The sequence below is a fragment of the Marmota flaviventris genome, chromosome 11, assembly GCF_047511675.1.
Source record: "Marmota flaviventris isolate mMarFla1 chromosome 11, mMarFla1.hap1, whole genome shotgun sequence".
NCBI lineage: Eukaryota > Metazoa > Chordata > Mammalia > Rodentia > Sciuridae > Marmota > Marmota flaviventris.
In genome coordinates this window covers 21,292,568-21,319,915 of record NC_092508.1, presented here as the reverse complement: position 1 = coordinate 21,319,915, position 27,348 = coordinate 21,292,568, and the positions used below count along the sequence as shown (strand labels likewise).

Sequence of the window (27,348 nt, the reverse complement as noted above, 5' to 3'; positions counted from 1 at the left end):
TTCCTGCACCGGACCGTCCCGGCCGCGCCTCCTCCTTCGCACGTGGTGTCCCCGCAGCCGCCGCGCTCTCCCGGACTAGGCGCTGCAGCCATGGCTCCTGGCCACCTCGGTGAGGCCCTCGCGGAGCCGCGCCATCTGCGAGCTTGCTTCGCAGCTCGGTGTCCCTCCATGGCTGTGGCCGGGCGGCCACCGCGGGCCGGGCTGGGCTGGGCTGCGGACCCCTCTGTGGGCTGCGATCGGTGCCCAGAGCCCGCCTGTCCCCGCGCAGCGTCTCCTTCCCCGGGCTCGCCAGCTTGCGACCCAGGTGGCTTCGGGGCAGGGCCTGCCTGTCGTAGGCCCAGACGCTGGCCTTGTCACGCGTGAGTTTCCTCCCCCAGGCCTTGGAGAAGCAGTGTAACGTACTGCAAGTAGTGAGCAAAAAATGCCTTCTCTTTCAGCCTTGTTCAGTGTCTCTGACAAAACTGGCCTTGTGGAATTTGCCAGAAATCTAACGTCTCTTGGTTTGAATCTGGTCGCTTCCGGAGGAACTGCAAAAGCTCTCAGAGATGCTGGCCTGGCAGTCAGGTAAGGGACAATTTAGTTTTTAAGGTAAGTCCAGGCAGAAAGTGATCCATCCAGAAAAGAATGTAATCCAGGAACCATGAATAAAACTCCTTATACTGAGTAACCCTGCAAGGTTGGTGCACTCCTCACCCACTTCATGAAAGAGGAAAATGAGCCTCAGAAGTTTAGTAACTTAACAGATCTAGGGTCAAGTAAGGTGTATGATTGGAACCCAGGTAGTTTCAGAACCCCACATTAATTTAGGTGGGTCATCTATTATGCACGATGAACTCAAAAGTTATAATTCCCTCTGTTCACGTGATTAACTGTTTAATAAAGCTGTTTACATGTTTTGAAGAATCACATTTACTTCCCCTTGGCACCTCCCCTAAGGGGATGAAAGAGAGAACAAGTCATTCATTGGCTCATTTATTACCTTACTAGGCAGTGGAAGGAGATGCCCAGGAGATAAAGCAGGAGGCCATTCCAGACCTCAAGGAGCTTGCATTATGGCTGGAGAGGAGGGAAGGCCACTGAAAGGCAGAAAGTGAAAAGGACAGATATAATAACTGTAGTGAGAGTTCAGAGGAAGGCCATATCAACCTCTGAGAGAGATTTTAGAAAAGGGATGAAAACTGCCTTTGTTGCTGTGTGGAAAGTTCACTTCTGGCCCTCCAGACCATGTCGATGTGGATTATCCACCTTTTTCTTCATGTAATTCTGTGGTGCATGAGCAGAGCCTCCCTAGATGTACAAGTTCAGATGCCAAGAGAAAGCTTTATTAAATAAATGCTTTCTCTCAAATTTTTTTTGTCCTTTTCCAGTACTGGGAATTGAATCAAGGGTGTTCTACCACTGAGCTACTTTCCCAGCTCCCTACTGCCTCCTACCCCACCACACACACTTTTTACAAAAAAAAATTTGAGACAAAGTCTCACTAAGGTTTCCCAGGCTGGCCTCAAACTTGGAATCATCCTGCCTCAGCTTCCCAAGTAACTGGGATTACAGATGTGTACCTCTGCACCCTGCTGTTTCTCAAAGCCTTTTTACATCTTAACACTGAGGTAGTAAAAGTGGCTTCTGATTCTCAACATGTTGATGTATTCCTTCCAGTGTTTTTATAAGCATTTCCTCTCTTATGTGAGGTCTGTGAGAATCACAGAAAGCTGGCAGGTCGATTCTTCTGAAGAGCAGCAGGATGAGACTATGGAGTCCATATGTCTTCTTTCCATTGGGCTGAGTTGGGGTCAGTTCTCATCTGCCCCCACCTTTTTCTCCTTCAAACCTTGTATTATGGAAACATTCCAGGCAAAATGAGTATAACGTGTAAATTAATAACCTCTATGTGTGTGCTATCGAGTTTAAATAGTTATCAACTTTCCAGTGTTATTGTTATTTCTGTCTCTACCTACTCCTCACTTACCCCCATTATGATGATAGCTTTTCTTTCTTTTTTTTTTTTAATTGAGAAGATAGATATGTTTCTATCCGATTAAAGGGTGAGAATGTTCTCCATGAATGGTTTACATAGAGCCCAGCACAATAAACTTCATTGAATGGAGTAAGACAAGTGAGAGGGGTGTTTTTTTGTTATTTGTTTTTTTGGTATGAGGGATTGAACCCAGGGGTGCTTAGCTACCCAGCCACATCCCCAACCCTTTTTATTTTTTATTTTGGGCTCTAGAGTCTCACTTAGTTGCTTAGGGCCTCTCTAAATTGCTGAGGCTGGCTTTGAATTTGTAGTTCTCCTTCCTCTGCCTCCAAGCCACTGGGATTACAGGAATGTGCCACCATGCCCTACCTGAGGGCTGTTTTATGTATATTAACTCATATAGTCCTCCCAGTAACATTTTTGGTGTGGGTAATATTGTCCCTATTAGGCAATTAAGAAAACTGAGTTACAAAGAAATCTGTAGGGGGGTTGGGTGTGTAAGTCAGTGATAGAGTGTTTATGTAGCATGCAAAGAGGCCAGGATCTTTCCCAGAAAGGTAACTGTTGTCTTGTGTGGTCAACTGGTGAGGTTTCAGAGTATACAATAGTAAATAGAGAATTGTTTCTGAAGACTACATGTGTTACAGACAAATTCTTGAGTACAAAGGAATAACAAGCTTTTTAACCCCACATGTTTATTTCTAGGAATAAATCTGCTATCTCTGTCTTAAGTGATAATCTTTAGTTGGAAGAACTGAATTTTATTTACTGAATTTATTCCTGTGTAGTGTACTCAGGAAATCTGTATCCTATTTTCAGAATTTGCTGTTCTAAAATTTTATTATTTTCTTCCTATAAATGCCGTATATGTTGATTGCAGAAAATTTTTTAAAGTGTGAAAATCTATAAAGAAGATAGTAAAAAGGCTTATAATTCTCAACATGTTAATGTCTTTCTTCCAGTGTTTTTATAAGCATTTACTTTACTTCATAGCTTACACAGAAGATACAGTTTTGCTTCTTGCTTTTTTTCCCCTTGCTTATATATATTATGGGCCTTTTCCCACATCATTACAACTTATAATTTTGCCAGAGGATGTTTATGTGTGTAGCTTTCTGGAGGTCAGCTTGACTGATGTGGGTTAATATTTTAAAATTGCCCTTTATATTTTGTGATCCCTGTTATCGTTTTTCTATGTAGTTTTAACATTTACATAGTATTTAATGACGTTTTGTATAACACCCACACTGCTTCTTTTCCCCCTTTTTTTATGGTATGAGGAGTTGAACCCAGAGGTACACTATTCCTGAGCTTCATTCCAGTCCTATCATATTTTAATTTTTTTTGAGACAGGGTCTCACTAAGTTGCTGAGAACCTCTATAAGTTGCTGAGGCTGGCCTTGACTTTGCGATCCTCTTGTGTCAGTTTCCAGAGTAGCTGGGATTTGGGGCATGTCTTGCCACATCAGGCCTTACCTCACTTTTCAGAACAGGCTTCTTTTTCCACTTGTTTGATATGCCACTTTTATGCTTTTTTAATCATAAAACTCAATTCTTATTTCTACTTGGTTAATTTCTGAGATAAGAATATTTTTAATGCTTCTTATTAGATACTGCCAAATTGCTTCTCAGGTTGAATCTATTTCTTAATATTTAATTAGTATGGTTTATGATTCAATTTCTGAATTCCTGAAAAAAAATGTAAAATTAGTGCTTTAGTATACTGGTTTTCCCCAAACATACTTCAGTTAAAAAATAGAATAACATTTGTTTGGAAAGTTAATAGAATTTTATGTAAGAAATGAAATGTACCTGGCCAAGGTGGTGCACTCCTGGAATCCCAGTGACTCCAGAGGTTGAGGCAGGAGAATCAGAGGTTCAAAGCCAGCCTCAGCAATTTAGCAAAACCCTAAGTAGATTAGTGAGACTCTGTCTAAAAATTTTAAAAAGTTCGGGGAGGACTAGGAATATGGCTCAGTGGTTAAGCACCTCTGGAATCAATCCTTGGTACCAAAAAATAAGAAGTCGAATATTGTGAGAAACTTAGGACACTGGAATAATTTTTTTTTGTTCAATTCAGGCTGTGAAAAAAAATCTCTTGAAATGAGAACGATAGACTTGATGGGAGCTGTTTGGATTATTGACAGTTCAGAAATAGTCCTAATATTCTGTTTATCTGTTTCAGAGATGTCTCTGAGATAACTGGATTTCCTGAAATGTTAGGGGGGCGCGTGAAAACCTTGCATCCTGCAGTCCATGCGGGTAAGTGATATTTTCAGTTTAAAACAATCAATGGTTTACAAGAATATTTTAAAACTTTATAGAACAAAGGAGAAAGAAAGCAAGTCGCAAGCTGAAAAAAAATTACTGCTTATTAGGTTATATTGGTTTTGTCACATCAGCTGTCAAATTTCACACTGCATTAGAACCTGTTTAAAATCTGCCTTACCTTATTACATGATTAATTCAGATTGTTTACTTTTGCTTGTTCTTACTCTTGTCTTAATAACTACTAATTTAGAGTGTTGTATTTCCTATTGGAGTTACTGAAAATATTTAGTTTTTATAGTATAAAGTATAGACTTTTAAGATCAGAAGATACCTGATTTTTTAAAAAAATATTTTTTTAGTTGTAGATGGATCTTTATTTTATTTATTTATTCTTATGGGGTGTTGAGGATAGAACCCAGTGCTTCACACATGCTAGGCAAATGCTGTACCACTGAGCTACAACCCCAGCCCCCCAAATACCTGATTTTTAAAGGATATTTTTTGGAGTGCTTTATTCATTTGCCTGACACAGTTAATTGCAAATAAACAAAAATGGTAATAAATAGTATATTGCTACCTTGTTAGTTGCAGTAAAATTGGGCAAACAAAAACTGGAAGGCTAATGATCATCAGAAAATCCGTTGACTTAGGGAACACCTGAACTGTGATGGATTTGACACAATTGGTATAAAAATTTGTTTTACAGCTTTTACATTTTGTTACTCAAGAACAGTATATTAGGTACTGATCCAAGAGATTTTTAAATATACTCACTATTATTTTTGCTCAATAACTCTTAAACTGCATTTTGTATTCATATAATTAAGAGCATTAAAGGATTTAACTTGATTGATGGGACTACATTAAAATAAGTACCTTCTTGTTTTCTGAACTTAATCTTTCTTTAACTTTGTTAAATTAGGAATCCTGGCTCGTAATATCCCAGAAGATAATGCTGACATGGCCAGACTTGATTTTAATCTTATAAGGTAAAAATCCGAAGTTGAACTTTTAACACATCAAGGAACAAAGACAAAGAATATGCTCAACCTGATGTTCTTCACCCACTTTTTTTTCCCTTCACTGTAAGCCCTTGCAGAGTCCATCTTTCTCTCCCCTCCTCTCTTCCCCTGGTTCCTTTCCTCTACTAATATCTCTTCAGTTTTCCTGAGATCCCCTCACCTTTCTTTTTCTTTTTCCTCTTTACCTTCCACATATGAGAGAAAACAACCCTTTATTCAACCTTTGACTTTTCATATTTCAGCCCCTGTATATTTTCTTTACAGGGTTTTTAGTTTAGGTATAGGTCTTTGATTCATTTTAGATTAATTTTTATATATAGGTGTGAGGTAGGGGTTCAGCTTTACTCTTTTGCATGTGACTGTCCAGTTGTCCTGCATTATTTGTTGAATAGATTGTTTAAATTGTCATTGGGTGGGCTTGGTCTGCTGTGTTTCTATGTTCCATTATGCCAACACTACTTCACTACTGTAGCTCTGTCTTATGTTTTGAAATCAGCAGCTGAGTTTTCCAACTTTGTTTTTCTTACTCAAGATTATTTTGGGCTCGGTGTAGTGGCCCACGCCTGTAATCCCAGAGACTCAAGATGTTAAGGGAAGAGGATTGCAAGTTCCACTCCAGCTTTGGGCAATTTAGCCAGTTCCTGTCTCAAATAAATAAATAAATAAATAAAACCAGGCTAGAGATACAGTTTAGAACACTTGCAGGTTCAATCCCCAGTTCTAGAAAGAAAAAAATGATTGCCCATTCAGGGACACTTGCATTTCCACATAGTTTTGAGGAATATTTGTCCATTTCTACAAAAAAAGGTAGTTGTAATGGGATTGTGTTCAATCAATAGGTGATTTGGGAAATGTTGCCATTTCAGGAGTATTAAGTCTTCCAACCCATGAACATGGGATTGTCTTTTCATTCATTTCAGTTTTTCTTCACTTTGTTCCATCATTATTTTGTACTTTTCAGTATACAAGTTTTATATGTTTGTTAAATTTATTCTTAAATATTTTTATTCTTTTTGATGCTATTGTAAGTAGTTTTGTTTTTTGAATTTCAGTTTCTGATTGGTCCTTGCTAATGTATGCAGTTGCTTTTTGTCTCTTAATCATATATCCTGCAACCTCCATGCATTTTTTTTTATTGGTGCTACTAGGTTTTCTTGTGAGTTTCTTGGGATTTTCTGTATATATAAAACATCATGGCATCTGTGTGTGGAGGTAACTTCAGTTTTTGTTTTTTTTTTTCTAATCTGCCGCAGTCCGGCTGCAGCAAAATAACCGGGGGTGGGGGGGGTGGGGGGGTGGCGAACAACTTGTGTACGTTGATACAGCAGGAGAGGGAGCCGTTTATTGCAGGACAGGAGCAGTATTTATACATTCCACACAGCTTATCTAATTAGCATAAACTAGATACATCAGTCAACCAATAAGGAATCTCCACACTTAATGGCTCGCTGGTGTTACTTCACAAACCACTCCCTCTGGCATTTTGCCAGGCACCATCCAGTCTTGTTTACAGACTCTAACATTTCTCTGGCAAAATGCCAGGCGCCATCCTGACTTGTTTACAGACTCTAACACTAATCCTGAGGATGCCTTTTATTTTTTGGTGAGTTTTCCTGACGGAAACCTCTAGCACAATGTTGAATATTAGTGATAAGAAAGGCTTTTCTTTTTAAGTATTGGGGCTCGAGCTCAGGAGCACTTAACCAATGAGCCACATCCCCTTGTCATTTTTTTTATTTTGAGACAGTTCTGGCTAAGTTGTTGAGATTGGCTTTGAACTCTAAATTCTCCTGCCTCAGCCTCCTGAGCTGCTGGGATTACAGGTATGTGCCACCGCTCCTGGCTTGTCAGGTGCTTTTTTGTGCATCTATTGAGATGATCAGATATTTTTTTGTTCTTTATTCTGTTAGCATTACATTAACTATTTTTTCTGTTTTAAGAATATTTTTTAGTTGTAGCTGGACACAATATCTTTATTTATTTTTATGTGATGCTGAAGATCAAACCCAGTACCTCACAGTGTAAGGCAAACGCTCTACCACTGAGCTACAGCGCCAGCCCTTAACTCTTTTTTTTTTTTTTTTTTGATACTTACCCCAACTCCACATTATTGGGATTAAACTCAACTTGCCATGATGTATAATTTTTTTTCTATTTTTGTGGATTCAGTTTGTTAGGATTTTTTTGTGTCAACATACATAAGAGGTAGTGGTCTGTAGTTTTCTTAGGACACGTTTATCTGGTTTGGTATCAGGGAATAGACAATAGAATGAACTGGGGGGTTCAATCTCCTATTTTCCCGGAGTTTTTGATCATTTTTACTACTTAAACATGTTTGGCTCAGGAGCCTGCCCACAGGAATTTGAAGTCCAGAGAGTGGAAGTCTACTTCATTAGTCATTTTTAAATTATTTCTGCATTTTAAGTTATTCTTTTGGCCTTCCTGTTAACATCATTTTTGTGACCGCTCTGAAGGCAAAACAAGTATTTCACCTTTAGAATGTTCTATTGTTTTTCATCACCGTGCACAGTCCATTGGTAAGTGAATCTAAATTTGAACATCCTAGATAAAAGTGATCACAGTCTAAAATGAGGGTGTTATTTGTAATTTGGTGTTTTCCATTTCTGTTGAAGTGTTTTAAGTTTCTGATAGCCTGATGAGATTACCCAAGCAGGACACTGGTCCTTGGAGGGACCAGTGTGTGACCAGATCAGAGCTGCAGCTGACTATACCAGCTGGACAAGTAGACCTTTTAGCACAACTTTTTAGAACTTTTTAGAACTCTGAATGTCAGGCTCACAGTTTGTAATTTGGATCTTTTTGGCTTTGATCACGTTTCTAGTACTGACTTCTTCCTAGATAAGCTGTAAACCACATAAGCTGAGTCTTCGGTGACGCTCGCTTCTCTCCTTTCTAGAGTTGTTGCCTGTAATCTGTATCCCTTTGTGAAGACAGTGGCTTCTCCAGATGTAACTGTTGAGGAGGCTGTTGAGCAAATTGATATTGGTAAGTTAGAGAAACCATTTGGAGGACTGACTGAGGAGGGGATTATTTGAATTCTAATGAGATTTTCTTTTCATTATTAATGAAACAAAGATAGTTACTTCTCCAAGATTATCTTCTGGGATAATTATAACTTATCTATTTTATTATCTATTTGTGGTATGGAGTTTTATTTAGGTATTTTTTTCCTTATTTGTTTTCCTTTTTAAGTCAAGAATTAAAGAGAACTTTGTGTACAGTGACTATAAAGATATTTTTTTGTTGTTGTTCTTGAAAGGTGGAGTGACCTTACTGAGGGCCGCAGCCAAAAATCATGCCCGAGTGACAGTTGTGTGTGAACCAGAGGACTATGTGGCAGTGTCCACAGAGATGCAGAGCTCTGATAGTAAGGACACCTCCTTGGAGACGAGACGCCAGTTGGCCTTGAAGGTGGGGGATGCACTAAAGTTACATCTGAGCCAGGCATGGTGTTGCAAGCCTGTGATCCCAGTGACTTGGGAGGCTAAAATCAGGAGGATTGATCGCAAGTTTCAGGGTAGCCTCAATAATTTAATGAGGCCCTAAGCAACTTAGTGAGACCCTGTCTCAAAATGGAAAATAAACAGGGCTAAGGATGTGACTCAGTGGTTAAGACCCCTTGGTTCAATGTCTGATACCTCCAAAAAAGTGATGTTTATCGAGTGCAGTGTTTGCCAAACCAAATGTATTCAGTTCTTGCTTAGATATATTACCTAACAAGGCTTTGTTTGGAACTGCTATCCTTTTGTTAAAAATAGAATCTACCAAAAAGAATGAAAGACAACAGGAAGGGATCATTTGTAGAGTTATTCGTTGTTTGTGTCATGTTTGTCTCATGCACAGGAACCAGGTATGCAGTTTGCTGTGTGCCTAAAACTCTCTTATCCCTGCTGCTAGTGTCTCACAAAGCTTACACCTTTTGTAGGCATTTACTCACACAGCACAATATGATGAAGCAATTTCAGATTACTTCAGGAAGCAGTACAGTAAAGGAGTGTCTCAGATGCCCTTGAGGTATGGAATGAACCCTCATCAGACTCCTGCCCAGCTCTACACACTGAAACCCCGGCTTCCCATCACAGGTAAAGCCTAGTGTTGTGTGACTGTGCTGTGTCTGGATAATTGTGTGGCTTTCTCTGCATTGTACCTGATATGAGTCACATTTAGAAAATAAGATAAATTACATAATACTTCTTGCAACTATCCAAAATTGGGATACCAGTTGGACTTGTGAAATGTCGAAGAAATCTGGGGTGGCAAAGAGGTCAAGTTAGAGATGCAGATTGGAATGTCCTTCCTATGTGGATGGATATTTGTAAAGATGCGGGATAGGATGGGATGCCTGGGTTTCACAGGGGAGGATAAAGACAAGCCTTGGGGTGCTTCTCCACTTGGTGGCAAAGCAGTGGAGGGACCAGTGGAGGAAAACCTACACATTTCGATGAGGTGGAATGCTTTAGAATAGAGGAAGGACTTTTGGGGAGTGATTCAAGGAGCAGTGTCCTTGGAATGATAGCTTTAGAATCCATTTGAAGTGGGCCAGAACATAAATTTGAGGTTCGGAAATAATAATGATACATAATTCTTCAAACAAATTAGGATTTCCATTGGTTTCTAGAGTGAAAAGAGGGTTTTCAGTATGTTCCTGATGTGGGCTGTTGGAACAAGTCCTTGATTAGGGAGAGTGGAAAATAGGCAGAGAGAATTATAGGTGTGGCAGCTTCAGAGACCAAGCACTGATAGAGCAAAAGCAGCCTTGCTCACAATACAAGGGCACGCCCAGAGCCCACAGGCTGGCATCTTTGCTGGTGGGAAGAAGCAGGCCTTCGTGTCAGCTTTCTTTGTTGGTCTCAACAGCTTGGGGAGAGGTGGAAGGGAGCAGGATAACTTAAAATGCTCTTTTCCTTACCCTTCACATTCTTTCACTATCTGTTTTTATTCTACCTCAGGTACATTTTGTGTCTAACAATACTCATGTCCCCATTCACTCCATAACAGACACGACTGTCTTAACTGATCTCTGCTTTCTCTCTTGGCCTTCTTGTTTCAACAACAGAGAATCTTAAAAATGTGCAGCAGATGATGTCACACCTGCTTGAAACCCCTTTCAGCCTTCCCTCTTCAAGCACCTGCCCAGATCTATTTCCTCTGCAGCGCCCTCACCCCGCTCCCTAAAAAATACTTAAAAAGTCTCCCCAGCCTCCCTCCCCCAAAAGATATATATATATATATACTTACATATACAATAAGTATATATAGTAAATATATGTATATAAATATGTATTTTATATATTACAAATATATAATAAATGAATACATATTTATATATTCATGTATATTTATTCTATATATATGTATTTGTATGTTTACATATTAATATATTATATATAAACAGTATACATTTATATATATAGTACTCTTTGAACTTAGGTGAGTGACATAGAAGAAACAAACTAGACAATAATGAATTGAAAAAGTAAAATATTTCACAAGACATACAATGATTCATAATAAAGTGAGGCACCCTGTGTATAGCTCCTCATCTCCCTTGCTTCATAGACAAAGTAGCTGTGTCACGAGTGAGAGAATAATTGGTTTTTGAAACATCTCAAGATTTGAGTACCAGTTACCCTTCAAATATCAAATATTTAAAGACACTAATAATTGGTCAGACAGAAAGTTCTGCAGAGAAGTTCTGAATCTAGTAAATAGCTACGTAAATAGAAATCGTCTCATTTCTAGTCGTAAAAAACTAGTCATTACAATCATACACACAATTCCATCTTTACTCTTGCTTCAGTTTTGTTTCCAGACACACAAACAAGCATATACCTTGTAATTAAATCACTGTCAAAAACATTCAAACCATATGATAAAGCAAAATGCCCCCTCTGTTGTGAAAATAAGCATATGTTTGGGAGAAATTCAATGAGTCTCTTACAGTAAATCATTGTTTATTTGCCCAGAGCCACCTCTGCCATATTTACCATAAAACATAAGAAGAAGAAAAAAAAAAAAACATTCATACCCCCACACACTAAAATAAGGGAACAATAAATCAAGACTTTTATATCGTACTAGTGAAAATGCTTTTGATAATGGAAAGTACGAGAACTGAAAGTACATGAAGATATTTTTTGCCTCAGAACCTAAATGAGGACTATAAATTACAGGGAGGAAGTATCTGAGATAAAACACAGGTGGTACACACCTGTAATGTCAGCTACTCAGGAGGCTGAGGCAGGAGGATGTCAACTTCAAGGCCAGCCTTGGCAACTTACCAAGACTCAGTCTCAAAATTCAAAGTGCTGAGGATGTAACTCAGTGGTGGAGGACCCTTGGCTTTAAACCCCAATACCTCCCTCAGCCATGGGCATTTAAGTTCATCCACGTCTTTTCATGGCTTAATAGCTTGTTTCCTTTCATTGCTTAGTTTGTTTGCTTCCCTCATAAGCTTACTGAAGACAATGATATGGGGGAGAGGTAAGAAGGGGTCCTTTATTCACTGATGTATCCCAAGTGCCTGAGCAGCCACTAATGTGGTAGGCAGTTAGCAAACATTTTGTGCAAGGTTTTTACTTTTTTCAAAAAAGTCTCTACTATTCAAGATAACATGAGGGAAATGAAAATCATGCAGCTTTGTTTTTAGTTAGTGCTGGCTCACTGTTTGCTTATGTGCACATCTTATGTTTATTCATGAGAGATACTAGCTCATGCCAAAGGTAGGAAAATAGTTAATGCTAGACTCTGAAGTTGCAGGCTCTTCCTAACTGCAATTTAGCTTTAGGCCATCTACTGCTTCTGCTGCAAAAGAATTTCTTCTTTCCTTCTCCTTTCCTCCCACCTGCACCTCTTGCTTTAGCTTGTAGTATAATTTTTTCAATTGACAAATTGTAAAATTGTCAATATGTACTCTTTATCTATAATTACAACAATTATCTCAATTCTGAATTTACATGGATCTCTGACTGATTTCCAGTCTTGTCCCGATTCCTTCTATACCTGAAACTCTGTTGTTGATTGATGTCTAGTCTGGCTGGATCTGGTCCTCCAGCAGTGTGTGTGCCTAGCACCGGTGTATGAGCTCAGGTTCAGCTGCTTTGTTTTTCTTTGTCAAGTTCCTATATGTTAGTGTCTCTTTGCTCTTAATTGTACTTTACTTGAAACATTTGTGTAGACTTGATAAGTTTTATTTTTTAAGGACTGTAAAGTGTATGTGTGTTTGTATACAGTTCTCAACGGAGCGCCTGGATTCATAAACCTGTGTGATGCTTTGAATGCATGGCAGCTGGTGAAGGAACTCAGAGAAGCTTTAGACATTCCAGCCGCGGCCTCTTTCAAACACGTTAGCCCAGCAGGTAAAGCACTGTGTTCCTGAATGCTCTGGAGCTGCTCTCAATGTGTTTCTTTTAAAATCCTTTTATATGCTTTTGTACACTTCACATGCTCTAATGTGAATCTAGGTGTTCTGTGAAGGTTTCAGTGAGTCTAGTGATAATAGTATCAATATAATAATATCATAAAATAACACATATAATTATTTGACAGTATTATGAGATAGGAAAATCAGGCCTTTTTTGCTGTGTAAGCATGATTGTATCAATCAAATGTTTTTCCATGTTTAAAAATGAATCTTAATAAAACATGAAGAAGTTGTTCTTATGACACTTTATCTGTAGCTCCGCCCGCCTCCCTGCCCCAATACTGGGGATTGAACCCAGGGGCACTCTACCATTGGGTTACATCCCCAACCCTTTTGCTTAAATGTTATTTTGAGACAGAGTCTCACTAAGATGCTAAGGCTGTCCTGGAACTTGCAGTCCTACTGCCTTAGTCTCACAAATTGCTGGGATTACAGGCCTGCACTACTACAACTTTTTATAGCCATTGTATGAGATACCTTTTTGCTTCTGAATTTAAACCCTAATTCATACATACACACATACACACACACATTCTGTGTGTGTATATATATATGTTATAGAATTAAGAATATACATATGGATACACACACATATCACCAGCTTTGCTGACAGTGCAACATATAATTATTTCTCAGTATTTATTACTTGTTAAAGCAATAGGAGCAGGGAAGAAATAATTAGTGTGTGTTACCAAGCAAAACAGAAAGAGTCAATAAGGAAGTAGCCCAGCTTCCTACACACTGGGTGCTATCAAGTTTCAGTGGCTCTGTTTGCAGAGGCTAGAGAGGAGATTAAAGCCCCAACCCTACCCTCCTGCTGCCTTGGCTCCCCCAGCAACTCTATTTTTGGTGTTTAATTTTGTGGATAAGTAGAATTTTATTTGGCACAGGTGGTAAAAAATGTGCTGCATAGACTAGACGTTTAAAAAAGTCTTGATTTAGGAGTTGACTACTAGCAACTTGAGGCTTTAAGTTTATTGATTATTTTGTGGTTTTCGCTATAGGAGCTGCAGTTGGAATTCCACTCAGTGAAGATGAGGCCAAAGTCTGCATGGTCTATGACATGTATAAAACCCTTACACCCATATCAACTGCATATGCAAGAGCAAGAGGTGAGACTAATAGGATTTTTATTTTGGGGGGAGAAAAAGCAATATTTTATCCTAAACAGAATAAAATAGTCATGTTGTTGTTTCAGTATAAAATTTCAAGTTATATTTGTTTTTTTAATACTTAAGAATGAGTATGAGTACCTTGGAACAAACTTGTTCATAAAATTATGTTAGATTTTAATGTGATAAATGGAATTTTGTATATATAATTTGACATTGAATGCATTTTGATTATTATATGATAAAACTATATATTACTTTAACTATAAAATTATATTGTTTTATATACATCAGAAATATCTAATTCTTGAGTTTATTAACATGGATTTTATTGTAATTGTATAAAAGATTATTGAGAAACCTATTGTAGTTTATCATCTATAGCAGAGTCAACAAACTATAACCTTCAGACTGAATCCAGCCTGTTTCCTATATTTATAATGTTTGATTAGATCCCGGCCACATGCATTTTTGTGTATTTTTAGTGGCTGATTTTGAACTCCAGCTGCAGATCTGAGTAGTTGCAATAGAGACCACTAAATGCAAAGCTTAAAGAATGTTTACTGTCTGGTCCTTCACAGAAAAATTGTTCAGTGCCATTCTAGAAGGTAAAATTGATGAAAGCTTGCTGATTGCTTCAATTAAATGACATTGATGGATCTGTTATTTGTCTTACGTAAACAATAAGAAAAATGGATTTATATATGATCATATAGGCATGTTTTAAATGTCATTTTCTGTGTGAGTTTGAGTGAATACCTTATTTTAATTTTTATTTACAGGGGCTGATAGGATGTCTTCTTTTGGTGATTTTGTTGCATTATCTGATGTTTGTGATGTCCCAACTGCGAAAATTATCTCCAGAGAAGTAAGTGGACATTCATGTATTTTGATCTGTGTGTAACTGAGTAAAGAATTATTCATTCATAGTGTTTTTTGAAGCTATAACCTATATAGTATTTATATTTGTACATGCTATAAATTAGCGAAGTATATCATGTAGAATGTTCATATATTTTATGTAGTGCATGAATGCTTATTTTTCTAATTTTGAGATGTAGTAAATTGATTTTAAATGGATATCTGATGTTTGGGTAGTTTTTCTTTATTTATGTAATTCTTTTAAGTTCTCTAGTGAGTATTATTGCCAAAGTTGCTGTTTCTGAAGAGCCGGGCCATCTTGGTTGCTAATGAAATAATGAAATACCTTTGTAGATCCTGAAAGAGACCATAATGGGAAAAAAATATAAATTGCTTTGAATACCTAACAAACATTCCATAAAGGTGCTGTTGCCATTGGTGTTGGGGAAACAGAAAAGGAAAAAGTTATATCTCTGGTTGCATCTGGTCTGTGTATCTTGCTGTGGAAGAGCAGGCTTTACCCGATGCTCTTGAACCAGGTCCTGACAGAGCCTGGGCTAGATGCTGCACCTAGTGTAGAACATCACCTTGTGAAAAGAATAGTAAGAATTGAGTTTTCTTCCTGTGGTACATGTAGTAGAGCAAACCCTCATGTAGTTAAAACTGAAGAAAACTAGCCAACAACAACAACAACAAAATTACAAGAAAAGCAAGGAGATAGGGTCAGTTGTAGAAAATAATTCTTTTAAAATAAAGTTTAAAGAATTTTAGTATCAGCATTATCTGTTGGTAGAAACTTGTAAATGCTATAATATTTAAGACAAATAATTTTTGCTAGATTTTTCAGTCATTTTTTTAAAACATAGAAACTAACATTTAATGTACTTCTAGGTGTCTGATGGTATTGTTGCCCCAGGATACGAAGAAGAAGCCTTGAAAATACTTTGTAAAAAGAAAAATGGAAACTACTGTGTTCTCCAGGTTAGTGAAATTAATTGGAAACATTTATTTGCTCTTATTTTGTGTTTCTCTTTCCCCTTGTTTAACTTTCCTTTATGCAGACACCTTAATTTATTCTTCTCCACTGTAACATCTTTATCCTTAATCCTGCAGTTTCTTATTAATTTTGGGGTTTAAGGTAAGGATATAACTTCCTTTCTATTCATGATTTTTTTTTTAAGAATTTGATGTGGTTTCCTGTTCAAAGGGTGTGTTGTTGGATGAGAAAATCTCCTCATCCTTTTTTGCTACTGTATTTCCTTTTTTAGAAGTAACTTTCTTGCTTATCTTTCTTGAAATAGCATATACATATTCATCAAACAATAGCACTTGCATTTCTTTTTTTGTTTTCTTACTGAGACAGGTATACCCTGCTTCTGAGTTAGGAGTTTTTCCCATTCTGTACATCTTAACTTACTAGCCAGTCACCAGTCACCTCTGCACACACCTCTTCAGTGAATAACTTGAAAAAGTCCTAGAAGCTGAAATAGGACTGAATCACAGGTTGTATATATTGATGATTCTGATAGATCCTACCCCTCTTAGAGGTCACACAACCAATTCATATGTTTATTTTTTTTTGATTGAACCCAGGGGTGCTTACCACTAAGCCATATCTGCAGCCCTTTTTGTTTTTTATTTTGAGATAGTCTCACTACAGTCCTTAAAGCTTTGCTAAGTTGCTGAGGCTGGCTTTGAACTTGCAATCCTCCTGCCTCAGCCTTTTGAGCTGTCGGGATTACAGGCGTGTGCCACCACACTTGGCTGTATAACCAATTTAATGTGCTAATGGGCATTGTAAGAGTGCCTGTTTTCTCAGTATATTGACAACACTGTATGTTTTTAACTTTTTAATCTTCACAGATAGGTGAATGTAGCATCTCATTGCAGTTTTAATTTCTCATTATGTTTGGAGTGACCATCTTCATATTTAAGAGTATTTTTACTTTTTTTTTTTGAATGAACTATTCATTTTCTGTATCTGTTTTTCTATGAGGTTCTTGAGGTCTTTCCTTACTGATTTTTATGAATTCTTCTGTATCAGTACGATCAGCCTATGAAAGTAAAAACTCATAATACAATTTCCCACAAGGTCTTATTAGAAAAACTATAGAATCCCAACTTTATATGCTGGAAGTTGCTAAGTGTACAATTTATTGTTCCTGAGTATCTTAGGGGGATTGGTTTCAGGAATCAGATACCAAAGTTCAAGGATGCTCAACTCCATTTACAAAGGGTTCAAAATTTGAGAAGATCACAGTAAATGACAAGATCCCTTCCAGAGAGCAAAGGCACAGAATGCCAGTTCTATTTTCTCCAACTTAACTTCTAATTCCAATGTTAGCTAGGTATTTTGTAATAGATTTTTAGAAAGACAGAAAAACTAGAATGTAATTTTTTTTTTTATTGGTTACCGGGGATTTAACTCAAGGGTACTCGACCACTGACCCACATCCCCAGCCCTATTTTGTATTTTATTCAGATACAGGGTCTGACTGAGTTGGTTGTGCCTCAGCCTCCTGAGCCATTGGGATTACAGGCATGTGCCACCATGCCTGGCTTAGAATGTAATATTTTTGCTACAGTAGTTAATGTAACTGAGAACACACGCTTCCTGGAATAATTGATTTTATTTTATTTTTTTTTCTTATTTATACATTCCCCACACTTTTTTAATTGGTGCTCTACAGTTATGCAAAATAATGATTTCATTAACATTTGTATGTGCACATGATATAACAATATAATTTGGTCAGTTTTGTTCCCTAGTACCTCTCCTTTCCCCCTCCCACTCCCCTTTTCCCTCTCCCTGTGCCCTTTCTCTATTCTACTGGTCTCCCTTCCATTTTGGAATAATCGCTTTTCATATGTTGTATATAAGTTGTAACTTAATACCTAAACATTTTGGAGCAAAATATTGATGCCTGGGTGTAGTATTATATCTATATTAAAACAATCTCATGTTTGCATTAGGAAAATGAATGTAATTTTATGTAGGATGAAATCTTTTAAACACAAATTAAATGCAAAAATTTAAAGATGTGGATCTAATATTTTTAACTTTTTAAATTTGTGTCTTAGATGGACCAGTCTTACAAACCAGATGAGAATGAAGTTCGAACTCTCTTTGGTCTTCGTTTAAGCCAGAAGAGAAATAATGGTGTCATCGACAAATCATTATTTAGCAATGTTGTTACCAAGAATAAAGAGGTAAGTTTGAAAATATCTCAACTGAATGCTAGTAACTTTAGTAGGTCTGTTTTTAGCATTTATAAATTAACATTAAGGGCCATATCTGCAACTGTATGCAAATGGATATAATCTTTGTACTGCGATGGATATTTAGGTTGCTTCTCAGTGCTTGTTCTCAGTGCTGTGATCAGTGTCATTGTGTAGATGGTTTTTATACTTGTACTGCTTGACTCTTTGTAGGAGGAATGTGTTAGGATAATGGTGATTTGGGGAGGCTTATGTATTTTATCTCATTTAATCTCAGGGCACTAGGGGCAATGTCTGTCATCTCTTGTAAATATCACATAATTGTGACATTAGGTTCAGTTTTAAAATGTGCTCAAGTGAGCATGCACAGTGACATGCACCTGTAATTCTAGCAACTTGGAAGGCTGAGGTGGGAGGATCACAAGTTCAGAGACAACATCATTAACTTAATGAGGACTACAGATGTAGCTCAGTGGAATTGCCCGAGTTCAATCTCTAGTACCCCCCACCAAAAAAAAAATTGCCCAGCGTACATATTAGGAAAGTGGATGAACTATTATTTATTTTCTGAAATAACTTCTTTTTAAATATTAAATTTTTAGTTTTAGGTGGACACAATATCTTTATTTTATTTTTATGTGGTGCTGAGGATCAAACCCAGGGCCTCATGCATGCTAGGTGAGCACTCTATCACTGAGCCACAACCCTAGCCCATGAAATAACTTTTTTTCTTTTTTTGGTGATAGGAATTGAACCCAGAACCGTACCCCCCGGACACTAAAAAATCTTTATTGGGCTTTCAATTTGGAAGGATATTTTTCTGTATCTAAAATTGTGTGTACTGTTTTTTTCCAGTGATTTGCTTACTTTATTTATTTTTGTGTTACTAAGGAATGAACGTAGGGATGATTTGCGACTGAGTTAGATTCCCAGGCCTTTTTATATTATCTTTTTACTTTTAGAGAAGGTCTCACTAAATTGCTGAGGCAAGCCTAGAACTTGGGGGTCCTTGTGCCTCAGCCTCCTGAGTTACTGGGATCCTAAGCATGTGTGTACCACAGTGCCTGGCTTTTCTAGTGCTTTAAAGGTATCACTGCTTTGTTTTCTGGTTTGGTTTGGTATGAAAAACTGGAGAGAGATTTTGAGGATCTCGATGGTCTCATTTTGCTCCAGAAGGCCAATTTATACTTCTGGCAGGCAGGTAAAAGATGTCCGTCAGGAGTTGAGCTGATTGGAATGTGGACTTCAGTTTGTGAGGACTGGTCTGTTGATGGGTCAGCTCTGCTCTGCAGAAGCCATGGGCATCCATTAGAATCCTCTCCTCTGGACTCCAAGTGTGTCCTTAGCTCTAAAGCTGGCAGCATCTATGCCCAGCTTATTGGAAAGTGCCTTGAGGGGAAAGCATAGGTTGTCAGGCTTATTTTTTCCTGCTCCAATCTCTATAGAATCTTTGCCTGTCAGTATTTGCTATTTCTGAGCTCTGGGTCCATCTTTTTGTCATTCCTGGAAAAGGACTGGTCTTTTTGCAAGCTGTTTACTAAGGCAGAAGAAGAAGTTCTCATTCATGAGGTTGCACCTAGAATGAAAATAAGCTTTAAAGTGTTTATCAGGATAGTTTTATCTATTAAGCATGGGGTGAATAAGATATCTTTCTTGTTTTTCTTTATTGATTTAATGTATATTTTTTCTTTTTTTTTTTTTTTTTAAATTAGCATTGCTTCAATGCAAAGAAACATGTAGACATTGTACATAGGGATATCTTTGAGCCCTTGGGAGTTCATTCTTTATCAGGTCTGTTAGGTTCTGCAATTTCCACATAGAAACAGTGTTTTGCATTAGCATTAGAGGCTCACATTTTTTTTTTTAAATTTTGAATCACTTTATTGACCTGGTTGGTTAATTTTTTTGAAGAAATTTATTTATTTTGCAGTGCTGGGCATGGAACCCAGGGCGTCTTGCAAGCTAGGCAAGTGCTTGTATCCTAATCCAATGTATTTTTTAAAACATTGAGAGGGTATGGACCTAGATTCCATGGTAGTTATGTTGGCAGTTGTTCCTGTTGAGAGTGTCACTTTTTCAAGTTTTTTTTTTTTTTTTTGTAGGTCTAGAGGTATTGGACTGATTAATAATTCAGCAATTTTTGATAGGTTTTGTGTCTGAGTATTTTTTACAAGGGTGGAGGGTATGCTCTTAATTTCTTAGCCAATTTTTTTTTCTTTTTCCTAAGTATTCTTAGTAGCAATTTGGAAACTTAAGGATAATAGTGATAGTTTTATTTTTCTTTATATTCTGCATTCTCTGTCCCCCTTATTTTACAGCAAATTTTGTTAACATTTCTGCTTCAGAATCATTAGTCTTTACTACTAGGTCTGGAACAGGTTCAGTCCTGCAAGAGCTGGACAGTGGAACGAGTGTGTATTAATATTGAACATGTTTGAATTATTTTCTCTTTTCCCATTTTTTCTTGAAGTGCTTCAGTTTGTTAGATTCCCTCACTCCCATGACTTTTTCTCATTTTCTCATATTCCTGACTCTTAACTCAGAAAAGCAGGGTTATATTTGAAGGTAGACACCTCGGTGGCTGGCTCTCATTATTAATCTTTCCTGGAACCTAAAGAATCAAATTTGTAGTTGGTGACTCAGACAGCAGGTAGAGATAAGAAAGGTCATATAACATTAGTAATCTTAGAATAATAAATCTTTCATAAATTCTAAAAATGTTTTTAATCAAATTTTTAATTTTGAGATTTAAAAACAAAATTGTAGGTCCACACATGGTTGAAAGAGTTCCTGTGTCCCCTTTGTCCTAGTGATAACTTTTTGCAGAACTACATGTAGTCCAGACCTATAGCCATAAAGTTGAGATACAGAACATTGCCATTACCACCAGGGTCCCTCCTTCTGCTCCTCTATAAGCCAGACTCACTTTCGTGCTGTGTCCACCCCTCCTTAACCTTGGAGAACTGCTAATCTGTTTTCCCTTTGTATAATTTTCATTCATTGTACGTTCGTGTGCTGGGTTTCCCGTACACTTAATTTTCATTTTGTTGGTTAATTGCTTTGTGGCATGGTAATTGTAGGTTTAGTTTTTAAAAACAGGCCAAGCGTTTCCCAGAGTGACTATACCATTTCACCTTCCTACCCACAACAGATGAATGATTCAGTTTCTACCAACTTTTGGTGTCACTTTTTACCACTGACTTTAAGTTTAATGTACATTTCCTGATAACTCATGATGTTAGACATTTTTTTAATGTGCTCATTTTCCATCTGTATACCTTTTTGGCGAAATGTCTTTTGTATCATTTGCCCATTTTCTAATCAAATTGGCTTGTTGTTTTGTTACTGAGCTTTGAAAAATTTTTTAATATTTTACAGTTCTTAACCAGTTGTATAGTTTGCAGGTACTTTCTCTGAGTTTTTAGTTTTTGTTTTCATCCTTTTAATGGTCTTTTGCAAAAGAGAATCTGTGACTTTGATGAAATCAAACTCTCCATTTTTCAGTCACTAATATTTCAGTAAGCTGCAGCCATATCTTGTGTCCACTTAGCCTACCAGTGTGGATTGCTGTCCTTTTTTTCACTTCTTGTTAACTCTTTCTATTAAAGATGGTGGCATTTTTGACTGTGGTACATATTGTTGCATTAGGGTGGATAGTTCTGCTCACAATATTCTCAGCAAAGCAGAAAAGGATCCTATTTGATTTTCCTGGAACAGCTTTGGCTGTTGCACCACAAAGGTCTATAATAGCTGTGAAAATTAATCTCAACCATATTCCTCAACATAAATTTTACCATGTCTCCAGAGAGTGAAAGGTATTCTTGTCAAGAAGATATCATTCATCAGTTTGGGAGTACAGTATTTCATATCTCACATGATGTACATGAGCTTAATCCAGAGTTGCCGCAAAATGGCATTAGTTTACATCTGTGACACCTTGGGCTTGTGCCAAGTTCTGCCATGAATATGTTAAATAGTTGATCCTTTTAGTAAAACATGGTAGTGGATAGCCAGGACATTTAATTTCACTCTGCCATTTGAGTGGCATAACTACATTAAAGGTCTGTTACTTTAACTGGCATGGAAGAAGCTTAAAGGTAAGTTTTAAAAGCCTGATGTGACTTTTCCATCCTGTGTTTGTCTCAGGTGCCGGAGTCTGCCCTCAGAGACCTCATCGTGGCCACCGTTGCTGTCAAGTACACTCAGTCTAACTCCGTGTGCTATGCCAAGAACGGGCAGGTAACCAGGCTATCAGATCCACCTCAGGGGAACTGTTGTTTTACAAAATGATATTCAAATATCCATCTGCCTCTGGTACTGGACAGCTTGAAAGGGAACGCTTGCCAGGTTTTTTTTCTTCTGGATTTGTCAGTATTTACTCCGCGCCTTGGTGTAGACTGTTAAAACTAATGATGATTAAGAAGGAGTTTTGGAACCAAGTACTAAAATTAGTTGTGGTGCTTCTCGCCTAGAATGTGTGGGATCAGTGAGCTGTTGAAAATCTGGTTCCTTCACTTCCCTTCCCCCACTGTAGTATTTCCAGTGGAGAGGAAGGAAGGAATGGTCTGGGCACCATGCAGGCTCTATTTTTGCAGCTTTCTGGGTATTTTCACATTCCTATTTTCTTTTTTTGTTTGTTTTTGCAGCAATGGGGACGAAACCCAGGGTCTTACATGTACAAGGCAAGCGCTCTGCCACTGAGCGACATCCTCAGCCTTTTATAATATCTTCCCAAAAATCTGTTGTATAGAAACACTTTTAGAGAGGAGTTCATCCACGCTTTTAAATTCAGGTCTATTGGGGCGTGGTCTGTACACAGTAAAACTCAATCCTTTTAAAATGTAGTTAGACCAGTTTTCCCAAGGTGTACCATTGTGTGACCACTGCCCTAGTCAAGATGCAGATGGTCCCAGACATTCAGCAATTGCATTTAGGATTTGGGAGTTTGATGATGAGGGTGTTAAGCATGCCCAGATTACCTTCTGTTTTTCACTCTGTACAAACTAAGATATTCAGTACTTCAGTATAGAATAGGCTTCAGGTACATGATGTTACCCATTATAGCTAATGTAAGTCTTCTGAGCATGTGTGAGGTAGGTAGCCATGCTGCGCCATGGTTTTCAGTAGGGTAGGTGTACTTAGTGGCTTTCTTTGTTCTTGTTTTTGTTGTTGTTGTTTTGGTACAGGGACATGAACCCAGGGCTGCTTAACCACTTTATACCCCCAGTTTCTTTTTAATTTTTATTTCTGAGAGAGAGTCTTGCTAAGTTGCTGAAACTGTTCTCAAACTTGGAATCCTTCTGCCTCAGCCTCTGCATTTTTGACTTAAGATCTTTTCAGCTTCCTGTGGGTTTATTGGGATATAAGCTCACTATAAGTTGAAGAGCATCTATGTTGAACATTTCTTATTTATTTATTTTTAAAGGATAGAACAGAGAGGGAGACAGACTCTTCTACAGAGGAGGGAGGCCAAGTTGCTGCCCGAGGGAGTGGGGATGTCCTGCCCTTTATAGACTTTAGATTTGCTTTGTTCTCATGCCCTGTCTTCCCATCCTGCCTAAATGACCCAAAATGTGGAGTGATCTGAGGACCTGAATGAAGCCCTCTAGGGGCTGCTCATTAACATCTCCTTGAAGGGAGGAACAGTTCCCTAGTGGCAGATAACCTTGTCAACAGGTTGGGGGAAGGGAAAGTGCTCTGGAGGTATTATCTCCTTCTGAATCAGCCCTCATTTTCCTGACTCAATCATTCATTACCAAAGCTGACTGTCCTTTTGCCCCCCACTCCCCAACTACCACAGTCCCCTTCTGGTTAGGGAACGCTTTACTGCTACAAGGGGAAGTGGACCATGACCACTCTGGCTGCTTGGGGCTGAGAGGGGGCAACATGGGCAAGCAGTCTGAGTTTCCCTTTTAGGAATGTTTTGGGGGAGTCAGGGGGTCCCTGGTGAAAGTCCGGTTTGGAAGCAACAGGTTGTAAAGTTATCTGGGAGGTGGGTGCTTCTCTGAGAGAAACAAAAACACATGAATGCTTGAAAGAGATGGATACATAATAAATGTTGGAGCATCCAGAACATGTCAGTGAATATCATGATGACCACAGAAACCAATAATCTCTCAACAGGAGGTGCAAGGGCTAAGAAGCTGTTCCCATAACAAGGCCAGTGAGGACACAGCCTCTATTTGTGAATGTGAATCTTTAATGATATTAGTTACATCATCAGAGTTATCAGGAGTGTAAATGTAACAGTTTTTATAATGTCATAGATACCCTTATAATAGTAGTTAAGATATATAATGCCCTCTGACTTTTGTAAAATACTTTTCTATTGGCATAACCTCTGTGTAGGGAAGATCTGTTACTTAGGGCTAGATAATCATAATAGGAAACACAGTTCAAGCCTACCTGAGTAGGAGAACATTTCTTACTATTAAAATAACTTCCCTGCATCCAAACCACAGAATACAAGATTGAACTGGTTTTTCATTAAGGTCTCTCCTAACTCAAGGGTGAACTTGATTTTTCTGTAGCTTCAGCTCTATGGGGAGCCCTTTCTTTTTAGAGTGTCTTCAGCTTGGCTCTTGACATTTGTTAAATTATTTGGCCCATAAATTCAAGGGAGGGTAGGAGCAAGAGAATATTACTTAGCATGTGACCTAAAAGATCCTTTAGTGGTTGCCAGAGATTAAGATTGCCAATCTCTGATAACAATTTTGGAAGGTGTGGCTCTTGATGTCTTGGACTCAGATTCTGATAAAATCCAGTAAGGCCATGCAGAATGATTGCTTCACTGCTGACATCCTTTGAGAAGAAAGGTTTGTTTCACTAGGTGCTCATTTTAATGTCTGTCTTCCCAGGTTGTCGGCATTGGAGCAGGACAGCAGTCTCGGATACACTGTACACGCCTGGCAGGGGATAAAGCGAACTATTGGTGGCTTAGACACCATCCACAAGTGCTCTCAATGAAATTTAAAACAGGCATGAAGAGAGCAGAAATCTCCAATGCCATAGATCAGTATGTGACTGGCACTATTGGCGAGGTAAAAGGATTGTCATTGGGTTCTGATCAGACTGTTGTTTACCCTTTTATGTGTAATAGACTTCAATTTCATCACTAGAGAGAAGACATTTTTCTTGAAATTCTGTATTGTTTACAACTGAAGCTATTTACCGATTTTTTGCACCCCCCTCTTACCTGTTTTATCCCCCCTCCCCTCACACCAGTCCCTTTTGTTTTTTATTTTGAGACAGGGTCTCACTAAGTGTCTCCTGTCTCAGCTTCCAGAGGTGCTGGGATTGCAGGCGTGCTGTTCTTGGCTCACTTCATTGTTTTTTATCCTTTTTTGAAACCCCAGAGCTACTGTTTTTTTTTTTTTTTTTTTTAAAGTTATAACCACTGGTTTAACTCTGGATGATTGTACTTCCTCTGTGGATTACAAGCTTTTCATGACTAGGATTGTTTTTTATCGATCTCAAGGTGCTGAGCATGAGGCTTCCTGCATGATAGGTGTGTATCCAGCAATAAATACAATTACCTGATAGCAGGTAACTAGTGGCTTTCTTCTTGTCCCAGCACCTTTCTAACAAGCAGCATTAACAGCTCCATATAGTTTTGTTGTCTTTCCTGTTTTTAAATGCCTTCTGTTTTGAAGAAGGCATGTGGGAGGTTTTAAATTGCAAACATCAGGTAGCCTGCCAGAGGAAAGGATTTTAGCCGAGTTTCTGGACACAGCAAGTGCTTAACAAAATATCGGATGGAAAATGGATCTGGTAATCAAAAACCAGGTGTTCTTTTGAATGGGTGAATTGACTATGCTAAAATGTCCGATCAGGACCAGGAAGCAATTCAAGTGTCATTGGAGAGAGGTTGCACACTGTGCCCCAAGTACTGAAAACACTCTTCTTTTTCACTTTGTTACTTGGAATTTTCAGTTTGCTATTACCCAGCAAACACCTACTAACAGTCTTGGAAGAATCTTTATGTATGAATAAGAATAAAAATATGCTAAAGTCAAAACGGAAGTACCCTTTAAAATTTGAATAACTGTCTTGTCTGTGCTGCTACAACGTTATCACAGACTGGCTAATTTATACCATAGAAACTTCTTATAATTTTGGGCGTTGAGAATTCTAAGGTTAAATTGCTGACAGACTTGGTGTCTTGTGAGGGCTAATCTGTGCTTCAGTGATGACACCTTTTGGTGCATCGCTGGCAGTGGTGGGACAGATTCTGTGTCCTCACAGACGAAAGAGGTGGACTTGCCCCCTGAAGCCATTTCACAGGTACTAATTCATGACAGCCTTCATGGCATCATGGTCCCACTTCTTAGTACCACTGTATTGGGGACTAATAAATTTGGGGTTTATACAAACATTTAAGCAACATGAATGGTGTTTTGATTTGTCTATATCTGACTTTATACCTGAGTCTAAAATTGTGTGGAAATGTAGTGCTAGACTGCTATCTGTTTCCTAGATTGCGAATGGATTTCTGTTTGCTTTAGTACAGGGATAAAAAGTAATGGATTTAACTTAAGAGATTTGAGAGCAAATATTTGGAATAAACTGATTTAGAAAGTAAAAATGACATAGTCTATATTTGGTAAACTTAGAATCACTTTTCTTCCTTAATGAAAATGTTTTAAAAAACATCAAAGAAATTCTTAAAATATGTCTAGTTGTGTCATTAAAACGCCCAACTGCGTTTCTGGCCTTGTTGCTTTGCTCTTCTTCAGTTAGAACTAAAGATGGTGTTGGCCTAACTTGTCCTCACTCCCACCAGGGTGAAGATTTGCTGAAGTGGCAGGCGCTGTTCGAGGAAGTCCCTGAGTTACTAACCGAGGCAGAGAAGAAGGAGTGGGTGGACAAACTAAGTGAGGTTTCGCTCAGCTCCGATGCCTTTTTCCCTTTCAGGGATAATGTTGACAGAGCTAAAAGGGTAAGTAGGAATTGTGCATTTGCATAGGATTGAGCATCATGTAGAAACGATTTCCAAAGTCCTGCTTCTGATTTTTAAATTTCTTGGAGTTACATATCAAAGTTGTGGCTATGTGATATAAACCAGTACTACTGAGAGGATTATTGGACTTCTCCATTTGATGTGTGGATCATCCAAACGCTGTTCTTTGGCCTGTATGAATGAGGTTTCATTGGCTTACACTTTGTGGAGGGGGATTTTGTTTTTTGCATAAACTGGTTTTGAAAATCAATACCAATTTTTCCTTCAGAGTGGTGTGGCGTACATTGCAGCCCCTTCTGGTTCTGCTGCTGACAAGGTTGTGATTGAGGCTTGCGATGAACTGGGAATCCTCTTGGCTCATACGGATCTTCGACTCTTCCATCACTGATTGTGTCACACCTCAGTGGTGTGCTCGTGCGTAAGGGAATAATTGTGTGAAACTTTGAAAATACCTTTTTAGAAAATAAAACATTTTAATGATTAGA

The 27,348-nt window shown here is 38.2% G+C and overlaps 1 protein-coding gene across 1 annotated transcript; it reads left to right on the top strand.

The window, feature by feature from the left end:
• Atic (5-aminoimidazole-4-carboxamide ribonucleotide formyltransferase/IMP cyclohydrolase) lies at window positions 1-27,348 on the top strand. Its single transcript, XM_027941872.2, has 16 exons — window positions 1-109; window positions 438-564; window positions 4,161-4,237; window positions 5,169-5,235; window positions 8,186-8,274; window positions 8,549-8,700; window positions 9,215-9,371; window positions 12,522-12,647; window positions 13,717-13,824; window positions 14,607-14,692; window positions 15,577-15,666; window positions 17,767-17,895; window positions 22,051-22,143; window positions 24,762-24,944; window positions 26,687-26,842; window positions 27,132-27,348. The coding sequence occupies exons 1-16, from the start codon at window positions 91-93 to the stop codon at window positions 27,249-27,251; spliced, it is 1,779 nt and encodes a 592-aa protein (XP_027797673.2). The 5' UTR covers window positions 1-90; the 3' UTR covers window positions 27,252-27,348.